Source organism: Hyla sarda, chromosome 5, assembly GCF_029499605.1.
Source record: "Hyla sarda isolate aHylSar1 chromosome 5, aHylSar1.hap1, whole genome shotgun sequence".
NCBI lineage: Eukaryota > Metazoa > Chordata > Amphibia > Anura > Hylidae > Hyla > Hyla sarda.
The window spans coordinates 186,230,506-186,245,474 of record NC_079193.1 but is presented as its reverse complement, the minus strand read 5'-3'; the positions used below and the strand labels follow the sequence as shown (position 1 = coordinate 186,245,474).

At 38.0% G+C, this 14,969-nt stretch overlaps 1 protein-coding gene across 2 annotated transcripts in view; it reads left to right on the top strand.

Moving 5' to 3' along the window:
• CTNNAL1 (catenin alpha like 1) overlaps nucleotides 1–14,969 on the top strand; it is a 229,331-nt gene that overhangs the window by 172,448 nt on the left and 41,914 nt on the right. For both annotated transcript variants that reach the window (XM_056520912.1, XM_056520913.1), the window contains exons 9-12: nucleotides 3,237–3,395; nucleotides 5,076–5,168; nucleotides 6,882–7,032; nucleotides 11,468–11,505. In XM_056520912.1, coding sequence (XP_056376887.1) covers nucleotides 3,237–3,395; nucleotides 5,076–5,168; nucleotides 6,882–7,032; nucleotides 11,468–11,505 — 441 coding nt within the window. The remainder of the gene's footprint in view (nucleotides 1–3,236; nucleotides 3,396–5,075; nucleotides 5,169–6,881; nucleotides 7,033–11,467; nucleotides 11,506–14,969) is intronic.

Below are 14,969 nucleotides of genomic sequence, written 5' to 3'. Positions count from 1 at the left end.
CAGCTAAAAAAGAAGGCTAAAAGTTTATTGCACCATCATACAAGAGATGTGACGTTTCATCAACAGTGCCTTTCTAAAGCATGTATTTGCTTATGATAAATCTCCCTTTATAGTGTACTTAATTTTTAGAAGCGGTGTGTAGGTATTCAGCTCACCTCCCTGTACCCCAGTGCACGGACTGCACTGATTAGTAGATCAAAAACAAGGAATGATGTCCAGCGCGGCTCCCGTAAAACGTAGCTTTTATTGTATAATATTCCACACGATCATAGACCTGACAGACACAGGTAAACCGGTGTCTGCCATGTCTATGTACCTGTGGAAAATATAATACAATAAAAGCTACGTTTTTTTCGTGAGCCGCGCTGGACATCATTCCTTGTTTTTGATCTACTTAATTTTTACTACTGCCGTAACAAATTATCAATATTTGTATCGAAGTGTGTATCATTTAAGTATCACTTGTATGACATGTAGACAAAGGTTCAGCGCATTTCAAGCACATGCCTGTATAAACATAAACTTGGTTTGCTGTGGATGTATACTGAATTACTTTCCTGCCTGAGGGGGTAGTTAAAATAGCATCTTTCCACTGCTCTATACTGAGCTACATAATTAATCTTTTACAGTTTATATTCTGCAGAAGCTAAGAAATAGTTTGGTTAGAAAGGATAGGGGATAAGATGTTTGATCCCCAGTGGCAGGACCTTCGCAATCTAACATCTAAAGGATAGGGGATAAGATGTGTGCAGCGGAGTACCCCTTTAAGTAGAAAGATCTAAAAAAAAGAAACTGTTATACAGAGAGTCTTTTTCTCTGCCACTACTTACTTATATGGCTGACTTCAGTCATAGATGTGATATTGTTTCATATGAAAATCCTGTTTAAGGGTAGGGTCACACGTGCCATATTTTGCTGTGTATTTGTTGCTACATATTTTCCTACCAATTGAAGCCAATAGGTAGCAAAATCAGCTGAAGAAAATAAGCAACAAAATGACACATGTGACCCTATCCTAAGAGTGTATTCACATGTACAGTATCCTGCGCATATTTTATGCACAAGATTGTATGCTGTATTCAGTCATTTAGTTTACATTGAACTCAGCAGCTTAAAATCTGCAGCATTAGATCCCGTGCATCAAGTTTGCGTGGGATACTGTAAGTGTGAATAGACCCTAAGGATGTCTTCACACACACACACACACACACACACACACACACAGTATTTGTTGTGAATTCAAAGTTGTTTAATCCATAACTGCGGATTTTACAACTTTTGGTCTGCATTTGCGGATCCGGTGTGTGTATAATACCTTAAGTAGGTACATGATTGGATTGAGACCCTTACTAATAAGGAAAGATGAACTAGAACTTGATTTGCCTTCATCTTTAAAAAGCCAATATCCACGAGGTCGGCATTGCATCACATGACTGTTTGCACTGTACAGATTAGTACAGGACAAAACAATTGTGCTAATTTGTACATTTGGTGTACTGGTTGGATTCTTGGCCAGCAGCCGGGAAGGATGAGGAAGTTTATCAGTATCATGTCCTGATGTTAAAGTGAAAAAGAACCAATTTCAGCACAGGATAGTGGAGTGAGTCAATTGGTATCTTTTCTAGTAGAAAATACAGGATACAAGATATGTTAAAGCACAGTGACACGTTTCAGGTCAGTATAACACCCTTACTCATACTTATAAATTAGCGTGTTATATGCACCTGAAACGTGTCACTTTTCTCCATCCTATCTTTTATCCAGTATTTTATACTGGAATAAACATCTATTGATTTATCGCATAGTCCTATGCTGGACTTGGTTCATCATTTGCAATTTACTGTTTTTAAAACTTTGATTTCTCTAAAACACTGTAGCATTTTAGAATGATTCATAGATTGTTATTAAAAAGGATCCTGTCCTTGTTTGATGCCTCCTCAAAACAGGTTCCCTTTATTGTATTTCCCAACACTGCCTTTTCGGATTTTGAAACACTAGCAATGCCCTATGGCTCCTAGTGTGACACAGGCACTATTGTTTTTCTTAGCTCATTTAGAATAGTTTACTAACAAACACATTGCTTTCATACACTGCAGGAGTCTATCAATGACAGAGTCTGTAGTGCCATTGGTATATAGAAGTGATTTACTGTGTAAGAAATCTGCACCCACAATCCAAATACTTGAAGAGGAAACAAATAGAAATATTAGCTGCCAAGAGAGCAGTGTGAATGTATGACTGCATAGCAGATCTGTCAGCCCAGAATAGCTCGAGTTTTGCTAAACACATATTTTGTCCTGCCAGATCCAAGCAGAAACAAATGCCACTCATTAGATGTACCATTTAGGAGATAAATATAGGCCAGTGTACCCAGGAAAGAGAAATCTCCATCCTGTCAAAACTTGTATACAGCTTTCATACAAGCAGTTACATTATTAGATTTTTTTTGTGTTCAGCATAAATATAAAGCTTATAATTATAGAGCCGAATAGACAACCTAACGACCTAGAGGATTGTTTTGTTTCCTTTTTTTTTTTTTTTTTTGTCCGTTTAATAGGCCATTGTTGCAATGCTGTGAAAGCATCCCAAACTTTGGTGCAAAGCCGCTTACCAGGACAGTGCCAGTGTCTATATAATTGAAATAGTTGAATGGGGATATATAGGTATTGTCTTTTTCAACAGAATGTATTATCAGAAAACAATCTATTGTTTAAGTTTTTATGTTGAGCATCATTTTTTAATACTTTTTTGGTGAGATGTGTGTGTGTGTGTGTGTGTGTGTATATATATATATTTGTATATATTTTTTTCCATTTTGCTTTCTATATTTTAAAATAATTCTGCAATCCTGCAATTTTTATTCTCACCAATAAATCTAAAACTAAGCCGAAACTTTTTGTCTGTTTTGATAAGTAAAAGGCTGCTGAAAAGTGATCTGTTCAGCAATACATCAAAAGGTGACACCAGTATATAGACCTCTGTAATGGTCACAGAGCATGCCTAAAACCCTTTCTTATTCATCTCAATGGGATAGCCTGCTGCCATAATAATGTAAAAAAAAAAAAAATACAATCAGTATCTGCCTGTAATCTGTTAAAAGGCTAGAGTATTATAAATGGCACATGGTAGGTAATGGTGTGCTGTTACAGATGTTGCTTGGGCCTGAAGTCATGCCTCTGATTAGAAACAATGTTGTACATATGCCCTGATATAACTCATAATCATTTTATTTTCAGCTTCATAATGCAGCTACTGCACTAGCATCTGACTTGCTAAAATACCATGCTGATCATGTTGTCTTAAAAGCACTGAAAATTGCTGGAGCAGAAGGAAACCTGGAAGCAGTGGCAGAGTATACCTGCAAGTTATCAGAGCAAAAAGAACAACTTGTAGAAGTGAGTTTCCACAATTTGATTAATTTATGACTATTTTACTAGTTTACTATAACGCCTAATCCTACACAAAATCTAGAAACATATATCCACACATGTACATACGTATACAGAAATATAATCTCAAACACATACTCAAAGTCCTACATGGATGGGGCAGCACCCAGAGTTAACATGTAACTATAAATCTTTGTTATAATATAGTATCTTTCTTAATATAGTAGTTCAGAAACAGAATCACAGGAACATGTGATAGCATATAAGAATACAATGCCCAAATTAATATGTGCTTTGTAAACAGTTTTAATAACCACAGTAATAATGGACAAGTGAAATATGGTATCTTGCAACTAATAGCCAATGGAAGGGTTTGAATCCCTGATGTTACACCAAAGTGTCAGTGCATGTAAACAGACTTCAGGTGCAACAAATGTATATGTGTGTGTATATATATATATATATATATATATATATATATATATATATATATATATATATATATATATATATATATAATTTTTTTTTTTTTTTTAAACTGTCACCACTCTGGATGCCGCAAGCACCAACACACATTTTGTCACACCTTGGATGCAGCTTTCATTATGGGCAGCTGTCATGTAATCCCCAATCTATCCACCAGTCCAAAGCCTGCTCTCCTGTGTATCCAAATGTTAGTCTCCTCTATGGGTATATCTTCCTGTGGCAGTATTAAATCACCATTCTGGCAGCTCAGAAACCTGCCCTTTCCACAAAGCTCTGAAACCAGAAGTGCAGTGATATAGTAGATGAGTCCTTACAATGCTTATAGTTTAAAAAAACAAACAGGAACCCCTATCCTGAGCATCTGTATGATCTGTGTGCAAATCCCCAGTGTTTTCAGACCCTTTCACAGTTTTTTTTTGTGTACTCAGCCCATAATGACAAATTGTAAACAGAATTTTAGAAATCTTTGCAAATTTATTGAAACTGAAAAGCAAAAATATTGCTTTGAAATATATATATATATATATATATATATATATATATATATATATATGTGTGTATTTTATAAATTCTTTATTGATGGATTAATGGGGGGAATAGTTATAGGGAAAAGAGAACCAAACAAAGATAACTGACAAAAAGTAGATAAAAATGGAGGAGAAAGTCCAGCTACAAATGATGATGATCTTAACCCATTGACCCGCAGAAGCAGTATAAATGGTAACTGAATTAATGGGACAGAAAGTAATAACTAGTATAACTATTTTATTGCATGCACAAAACAGACAGTGGACAATGCGTTTTGAGGGGATAACACCGCTGTTTGTCAGGTCCTTACCAAGGACCTTTGAAGCGCATTGTCCACTGTCCGGTTTTCACCATGTAAAAGTGTATTTTCACCAGTATAGTTATTATAAGATAATACACGATTCAGGTTTTCGTCTTTTGTTACAGCTTATTATAGAACTGTAACACTGTACTTTTGTTCACATGTTGACACTTGGAATGTACCGTAGGTGTAAGATGATATTGTTTCTGTTAAGCTACAGACAGTGAAAAATACCACTGTAGATGATGGGGGTGAAACTGTTATGTCCTTAAGCTATAACAATTCTTTTTTGTCTTGGTCCTCCATACTGAATCATAATGTAAGTACATAGACATTTTTCATTACTAAGGAATTTCTGCTCTTGCTTGTAGACTTGTCGGCTGTTGAGACATGTTTCGGGCACAGAACCTTTGGAAATCACATGTATTCATGCAGAAGATACGTTTCAGGTGACTGGTCCTCAGGTATGGAATGCTATCAAATCCTACTTTTCCTTTTAACATTGGTGAGCGAGCTAACATGAGGTGACAATGCAACCATTACCAACAGCAAATTCTAATCAAAAACACTCGGGAATGGAAAACATCTTTGTTTATGCAGCAATGTAACTCAAAACAATAGAAGAATCTACAAACAGATAATTAAGGGTTTTACTAGTTAGTGTGACTGCCAAAGAGTGTCTGTAGCTGAAGTGCTTATCTGTAGCTGAAGTGCTTTTAGTGAGAAAAAACATGTAACTGGAGCCCAAGAGCTGGCACACTGCAAATGGTGAAGGAACATAAGATGCACAAATGTCGCTGGCCTAAAGAAAAAGAAGACAGTTTTATTAACTTCATCAACTATTTTCCTGCCTTGAACAAGCCAATAATGTGGATTTTTTAGTGCTACCTGATATTTATGGTAGCAACTTGATTCCAGTAGGCAAGTATTTTTCTATATAGCCTAGTAAAACCTGTTTATACGGGAGTAGATAAAGGCAGCAAAATCACTTTTTGTTTTGTGCTTGTGAATTTTGTTTACCTGTATAGAGATGACAGAACATTGCTAATGTTAATACTTGTATGGATAGTGATGGCATCACCTTGAAATGACCGCTCTGATAATTAGCAATACTCTTCACTGTGCTCATGGTTCATAAGTAACCTATGTATGTACCTGACACTATAAATACAAACAGAAACTTCAGCTCTTTCTAAACTGGAAATAATAGCCTAATTTTGGAGTTAGACAATAAAAATGCTTAAATTCAAACTATTAATACAAACAACTTCCAAACAATATGTAATTTCTAACATATTTCTTAATCGCTTCCTTTACTTCCTTATCCCAAAAAAAGATATTCTTCTTATCTCTGACCGCTTCCCCCCCGTAAAGTTTTAGGCTGCTGTTCCCAGTGTATGCACACAGTGCTGCTTCTGAATGTAATCTCCACCCCTCTCCCCTTAGCTTGCCATTGTATCTTTCCTTTCTGATCACATAGCACCTTGCAAAGCCAGTTCCTCAGTAACCCTCTTCTAGCTCTACATGGTATCTATAGTAGTATACTGTAAATCATCCCTTAGCACTGTGGTAGCCTGTTAAGTCCAGTGCACCTTAATCAGCGCTATAGCATAGCAGTGAAGTGGGTTCTGTGATTGACCAGACAAGTAAGGAAAAGTAAGAGCATGTGTGTGTATATGCAAACATCCCATTCCTGTCCCTGCCAACTTAAATGGAGAGAATGAGGGAGCTCTCATGGCTTAAAAGGGTTCATGCAACTTAGAAAAATGTATCACCTATCCAAAGAATAGGGGATAAGTGTCAGATTGTGTGGGTCCGACCTCGATCTTCTGCCCGACGCCCAGGGTCGGCAGGTGCTCTCCATTCATTTCTATGGGAGAGCCAAAGAGCTGTACCCAGCTCTCCCATAGAGATACATGGAGCGGGCATGTTGACCACCGCTTTGTGTAGTGGTTAACACAGCTCCATGCAGGAGAGCTAGGGTCCTGTACAGGAGAATGTGGAGTGTCCCAGTGGTAGTTTACTGGAAAATGACAGAAATTTTCACAATACAAAAGATTTTTCTTTAAGCTTGTTGAAAAGAATTCATTTTTTTTTTTTTTTTTTTATAAAATATATATTTAGTGGATATATATATATATAAATTTCTTTACTTTGCCTTGTTTTATAATGTCTAGATTGTGTCAGCAGCAGAAACATTTGCCCTACATCCCACCAGCAAGATTGCTAAAGAAAACTTGGATGTCTTTTGTGAAGCCTGGGAGTCTCAGCTGAGCGATATGTCCATTTTATTGCGGGAAATTAATGATGTTTTCGAGGGAAGGCGAGGTAAGAAATGTGTTTTCCCACTAGAAAGTGTATTGGTAGAAGTTTGGGGAGGGGTGTGAATCCTTAGTTTATATACGCTTTGTCATAATAATAATAAAAAGTGTTTCCTATGAAACCAGTGCTACAGTAGCTGCAAATATAACAAGTCAATATGTTTTGCTAGCATTTGTATATTACTAGTTTATCTCTGCTTTAAAAATAAGGGGATCTCTGCTTTACAAATAAGGGGATCTCTGCTTTAAACAATCCCTACCTGTTAGAAAGGACCATTGTCAAATAAGTGATTATAAAGTCTTGTCCCACTGGGACCCCCAGCTGTCAGATGGAATCTGTGGGAAAACATGGCAGTAAATGTGCAGTTTCTCAGCAGTGCCACTACAGGGGAAATTATGCATTACACAGAGCCCATTAAGTCAATGTGTTGGCTGTGTAGAGCAGGCTCCATCCACTTATAGAGATACTGTTTGTTACCACTCTCTACTTTGGCCAAGGGACGTGAATCCCAAATATAGGAACTCCTCTATTAACTCACAATTCTCAGACAGCATTTCCTTGGCATACACTGTGACCTTTCTTTAATAGGTAGTGGCATATACAGTGTCTACTAATTGGGGATCTGTTCATATTCATTAATCAGTACCTAGTAGTCAGTGATACAGTTAATATCTATTTTAAGAGTCAAACAAAGATGCTTTATTGATAGGCTTACAGATAACATGTAAGGAAAAGCATTGAAATAATGAAAAGGAACCAACGGCCCAAGTAGGCCTCAAACAAAGTAACAAATGGTACAAGTGATGCATTAGACATTAACAACACAATGATAAGCAGCACAAAATCATAGTGGCAGAAAAAAGGTATAAGGTGTTTGACGGCTGGTCATCCCCGACAATAAACAATAGAGTCCCTCCCACCCCTCAACACGGAGATCAATAAAGCGAGAAACTGCAGCGGACGTTAGGACAGTGGGTTAATATCTATTTTAATACTTGCGGTCCTGTTCCTGGACCTAGTAATCCTGGTGGGCCAATGTTTCTGCCTGGCAGAGAACTCTCAGAAATGATCCATGAGGCCACCTACTGGTTGCTGCCTCCTCGGAGGCCTGTGGCAACAAGTGCTGTGGTCAGTAGGTGGTCTGTGATGGGCCAAAGGTACACAGGCTTCATTGTGACTGCATGGAGTGGTGTGTGGTAGTTCTTCCAGATCACATATTTCATCACGTTAAGGCCTTGGTAACATGTCTTATTTGTTTATGCTACTACACGTTCTCTTATGAAAAACATTCATGCTTGAAAGAGATTCTGATCAGACTTTAAAATGTGTTCCACTTGCCACAGATACCTTTTTTATTTTCATTTGATGTCAGTATTACTTCTTGAAAAGATACTTTTAAAAAGGAGAAGCCCCCAGGATTTGTCTGGCTGGCGATTGGATGGCCTTGTGTCCTCTTTCTGCACATTCACACACAGGATTTGCTGAACCTTCATATTTTTTATACTGTGCTGCTTTGTAGAGAGGAAATTTATGTTTAGCAAATGTCATTGTAACAGTTTAGTGTTTAACACAATATCACATATTTATGCAGTGGGGATTTTGTTGCTGCTTAATGTCTTAGGATGGAATAAAATGCAATTTAATACTTTCGTATATTAACAGTTTATTTACAACATGAGAAATGTTGAATTATCATTAGGCGTTTACCTCTACAGAAAACTTTCCACAGCAGAGCTTGAACTATTACATTTGTAAGGGTATGTTCAATGCCTATTTGTCCCAAGGGCAAAAACATGCTGTGCTATGTTTGGCAGGATTTGAGGTTGGCCTTGGATTTGTCCCACATATATTTTGACACTTTGTACCACAAATTTATTTATAGTCATGTTATTCATGGCATGGGTACCAGTTATCCCCATGCAGTGGGGTTTATAAAAGTCCTGCATCTCTGATGCACATTCTTAAGGAATATGTTTTCATCAATTGACATCACTTTTTCCGGCAAACTTAAAATGTTGCACCTAAATAAAAAAATATATGCACTTGAATTCCTAGTGTGATCTGTGACACATGTTCTCATCAAAAATAGGCATTCATTGCACATGGTTGTGGTACAGGTTTTGACCGATAATATGCATCAAAATGCATGCCAAAACTCTGTAAACATAGTAACATTACCTGGCTAATACTGTCAGCTAGGCTTAACGTGCATTTGTTATCTGCTACAAGAATGCCAAAGGAATCACATTGAGATAACATATATGGCACTAATAAAGATGGTACCTTTATTTAGCTGTTCAGATTCCCACCGAACGCTAGAAAGAACTGGAAGAAGTAGGCAGCCAAGCACGGCTTCTTCCCACTCTGTGCACACAACAGGAGACACTACTGTCCCATAAGATTTCTATAGAAGTCCGTCTCATTTGTGCAGACAAAGCTTAGTGTGCACTTCTCCTAGCCATATCTAGCGATCAGTGGGGGTCTCAGCATGAAGACCCTGACCAATCAAAACTTTTACATGTCTATAAATGATGTCAAAAGTTTTGGAGGTGACAGTGCCCATTTAAACATGTAAGGACTAACATTTCATGTTTGAAAATCTTGCCAGGAACCCTGTTCCCTCTCAATATTTTTTCTAAGCTTTAAAGCCAAAGTTATTTTACCCCAATTTCTCCCTTTGCTGACTAGACCTTCACTGGAAGATTAGATGCGCAGCTTTAGTGTTTTTGTTTTTTTCTGCAGAGACTGCTCTGTTATATATTCAGCATTCAATCCACAGCTGCACACAAAATACTGCTTTAAATATTACTAGAGTAGAAATGTGTATTATCAGGTAGCAAGTAGTTCTGATGTAATAGACTGTAAATCAGTGGTGGAGAGGATGGGAGGATGGGGTGTAAAAAAGTAGGAATTGTACTATATACCAAACATATTTTAAAAATATAGAAACCAAAATCATTGTGGCGTGGATATATGGCGTTGTGGTTTACACTCGGTCATTACTTTTTGTTTGCTCTTGCTTATAATAACCACCAGAATTTTTTCTGGTTGTGTACAACTTTAGAAACAATTGGTGATACCTTTTATCTAACTACCGACTTATGTTTAATATTTAATGGATTCTGTGTTCTTTTATTAAAAGCAAATTCCGCCAAGTCTAAGTTCAATAAATACACATGGCTGCCAGCGAAGTCACTGCACATGAAGTATTTCAGCCTAGTGATTATTTTTCAGCTAGAATTATGTTCTCTTCCTTAACTGCAATTATTTTTAAGAGTAAATTTATTCTTCCATTTTTATGTTGATGCATAGAAAGAGAGTGAGCAAAATATAAATTAAGACTACATTTATTCCAGTTCAGCACACTATAGTAAGCTTGTGTCTGGACTGTCATGCCTATTCTGCGCTTTATCCCATAAGTAATACTTGCCTCATAAATAATACCTGTGCTTGAAGGAGCCCAATAGTAGTCCATGTTACCCTCATTCATAACTTCATCATGACTACAGAATGTACTCCGCCCATAGACATCTTATCCCCTATCCATAAGGATAGGGGATAAGATGTCTAATCACAGGTGGCCCACCGCTGGGACACTCCGCGATCTCTGTGCAACACCCGGCATTCTCTGCAGAGCTGCTGCTGCAGTCTCAGAAACCTCTGAGTTTCCGGGACTGGAGACTGGACTGGGGCTGTCATGTCCCCTCCCATAGATATGGACGGAGGGGGCGTGGCTTGACATCACGTCTCCAGTCCCGGAAACGCAAAGGTTCCTTAGACTGGAGCAGCAGCCCTGCATAGAATGCTGGTCGCTGCACATAGATTGCATTAGATAAGATTTCTATGGGCAGAATACCCCTTAATTATTTCACAATATCTTGGCATAATGGATACACTAAATAGCACAAAATTATATTTGTATTTTTCACGTGTTAATGTTTATATGTTGGGAATTTATACCTCCCATATGGCCTATACGTATTTCAGCAGACTTCAGACAGCAGACTGAAAACAGCTGTGCTGAGAATTGGAGTCGCTCATTTGGTAGCCCAGTCTACAGATCTAAATGAACTTCTGTAATTGCTAAATTAGTTTGCTACTTGCAGTCTGTAAATGTATAATGATAAGTAAAGCCATCCAGCACATCCATAATGGCACTGGGGAACACTTGGGAAAATAAACTGTTTATTACGGTTACATATTGCAAGTATTGACCTATTTTGAACAGATCTCCACAGAATTTGCAGCCAAATATAGGCGACTAACTGATGCCTCTAGCACGTAAAGGTTAGCACATTGCACACCATGTTTTCATTAGTTAACATACCAGGATTTTAGGTTTATGTGAAGACGTGTGGGTGTAAGTAGGAAAGCCTTAAATCTGCAACACCAGAAAAAGATGACAGTAACTATTATTTATGTTTTTCTTATTATTTGGCAGGGGACAAGCGTGCATATCTTTCTCTACCAAGACCAGGGGTAAGTTATTTAAAATTGGGTTTGGGTTAATGGTAAATATTTTCTCTAGTCTCCAGCTTTTTATAAAAATAGTTATGTGATTTATTGAAATATATTCATTTTAAACAGTTGTAAGAAACAAATACAGTAATCAACAAGGGACTAAATATGGCTTCTGTATATTAGAGATCAGTAATAGAGATGAGCGAACCTACAGTAAATTCGATTCGTCACGAACTTCTCGGCTTGGCAGTTGATGACTTATCCTGCATAAATTAGTTAAGCCTTCAGGTGCTCCCGTGGGCTGGAAAAGGTGGATACAGTCCTAGGAAAGAGTCTCCTAGGACTGTATCCACCTTTTCCAGCCCACGGGAGCACCTGAACTAATTTATGCAGGAAAAGTCATCAACTGCCGAGCCGAGAAGTTTGTGACGAATCGGATTTACTGTAAGTTCGCTCATCTCTAATCATTAATAACAATTCCCAATATAATACATTGTTTGCGGTCATATACTATTTGCAAAGTACTATTAAAGCTTAAAGGGTAGCTCCCACCATCCTATTTTTTATTTTTTTTGCTAGCCCGTTCCCTCCCTCCCCCCCGCATACCCCGTTCCCTCATTGCACTTGCAGTTACTGCAGAGTCCGGCAGCGGGCGTGCAGGGACAGCGGCGGCGGCGATGTGCGGGAGGAGTGGCCGGGGAGCCAATGCGCTCGCTCCCGCCTGTCTAATTGACAGGCAGGGAGCGAGTGCAGCCTAACTGAAAAAGGACTGATTGCCACTCCAAAATCAGTCCTTTTTCAGTGGCCGGTTTTTAAATGTAAATTAAACCTTTTTAATAAAAAAAAATAATAAAAGTATATTAGAGATATGTTGTACATAAGTACTACAACATATCAAAAAATAAAGTTGGTGACAGTGCCCATTTAATGAGTTCCTTGAAACATTTATGAGTACATGTCAACTAGAGACTGTGTAGAAGAGCAGTATAATGTTTCTCCTTATGTCTACTTTTTGTATTTAGACCTAGAGTTACATGTCAAAATTCTGTCTACCTGCTGCCACCATACATGTCCATTTGAACACTATTAACCTGTCTTCAGTGGGTCATTAAAGAGGTTTTCTAGAGACTACATTTTGTGTCTGTAGCCAGGCATGGTTAAATAAAATAACAAGAAAAAAAAAAACCCTGCCATGAACACCCACCCCTACCCACCACTCGATCACCTAATAACACCTGTGAGATAAAGTTCAGGACTGCAGCTCACTACCCAACTGGAGTATGGGATTGACTTCATGACCAGAACCTTCAGTCACTACCAAAACTTGGACCCAAACTCCAGACAACAAGCCACAGTGATGCATACCTCCAAGTTGGCTTGGAAACAACTACAGACAAAAATGCAATTTTTTACGTTCAAAGAATAATTGAAAATAAGTAGTAAGTAGAAAATAAATATACCTGAAAATGGTTGCACTTAAAAATACTACCCGTTTCACACAAAAAGCCCTCATACAGCTACATCAAAGGAAAAAAAAATATTGAAATATGACAAAAACAAATATTAAAGAAAAAATTGATACATAAGTTGCAAAGCACCTGTGGTATAAGGGGTAAAATGAGAATTCCACAACAGGGCATTTTCTAGCTGTGTGAAGGGAAGCAAGAGATTTAGACCTTTGGGATTCATCTACACAGTAGTGTGTGTTGGGTTTTTTATTCCATAAAGTAGAAGACAGTCAATAACAGCAATCCTATAACTGCCCATGTATGGCTCCTCTCCTAGGCATGCATGGCACTGTTAGGGCAAAGGTTCCTCCCTGTATTTAAACAACTGACAATATATCACAGATGATATGAAATTACCGTACAGCCCAGTAAGAATCATGTCTAAAATAGATTTCTTTTGGATGATCTTTTTTTTCGGAGTAATGTTATCTATAATGAGTAATGCTACATTCTGAATATTGGTTTCAAGCACTAGCAAGCGTTTAATCACTTGAATGTGGAAAGAACGTGTTTGCTCTAGGCAGATGAATATCCCCGCTTCTGGAAGCAGATTTGCTTGTCTTCTGATGTTGAAAAATGTGTGTATTGCAACAACAGGCTATGTTGGTTTCTAGTGTTTGCCAGGCCATCTGGAAACGTGTGCATTTGTCACTTCAGATTACAGCATATTAATCCTTGCCACGAGGAAGTGTGATAACTAGATGCAACGGAAATGAAATACTACTCATGGCAATGAAATCCGGTGCCCATTAGTTAGTTGTATTGGCACTTAAAGTGCTTGGTAATAGTCTATAGAAGTAATGCAGCCAAGACTATAATATTTTATGCATATTTTATAGTCTGTGGTTCAGTGTATGTTCAGTTCCAAGCATTGTAAAATGTATTCATTTGTTATTTTTTTCCTTGTGTAGTCCTACCTATTGCAAAGTATGTACTAAAGTGTTAAGAATGGCATCGTTATTCTGTATACTTGGGATTTTTTTAATGGGGGCGGGGGGGCAGAGGTCACATGATATGGAATAAGTGTCTAATCACGTGAGTTCCAACCGCTGGGACCCCCCACAATCTCCTGCCCCATGCCCTGGTGTTCTGAAGATGTGTTCAGAACACCGGCTATCCATGCAGCTGCGCTACATACTTTGTAGTATTTTGCGCATTGTGTCTGAGCAGATCAGATTGTGTTGATGTAATAAAGGGATTAATGCCGTGAGATGGTCGGAGGACTGCACAAACTCCGGTGACAGACAAATCATCCTGATTCCCAGTACATCACTGCAGCGCCAGTCAAGCACATCACTATCATTAATTCATTGTGCTCCCAGGAATTACTGCCCTATATATCAATCACACAATGTTAGTTATGTGGAGAAAATCACTGTCAGATATTTTCAGAACATAAAATCCACGGCTTGTACTGCATGCTGCAAGGGATATATAGTGCTCAACCTGACAGAACACTCTCCGCTTTCAGCACAAGCCTGCTTACCGAGACACATACTGCATTACTAGCAATATACAATAGACCATTAACTTTTATGTAAAAGTCTGATCCAGCAGCCAGAGGTCAATATAGTTTTTTGTACATAACTTTTTGACTTTTGTTTCATTTTAAGTTTTGAGACCCTTCAGCTTCTAATATAAAATATATCCCTGTACTTGAATACCAACATCCTAAGCTGTTAGACTATACCCTGGCTATTAATATTGTTTCTTTTAATAGGAAATGGATATACACAGTGCAGAAATTTTAGAAATGATAGCACTAGATAGATTCTTCCAACAACCAGTGTTGGTCAGCAGTATCTCTTGAGCCATATGATCCCTACCCCTTGTAAATTAATTTTCTGTAACCTTCTTGTAACCTCCCCTATTGTTTGTCTGACTGTGTAGTCATGTGGGTCTATGTAAACACAAGAGGGTGAAGTCCTTTTAGTTGTGCTGATCAACTATGTACAAATTGATTGGCATTTGTTG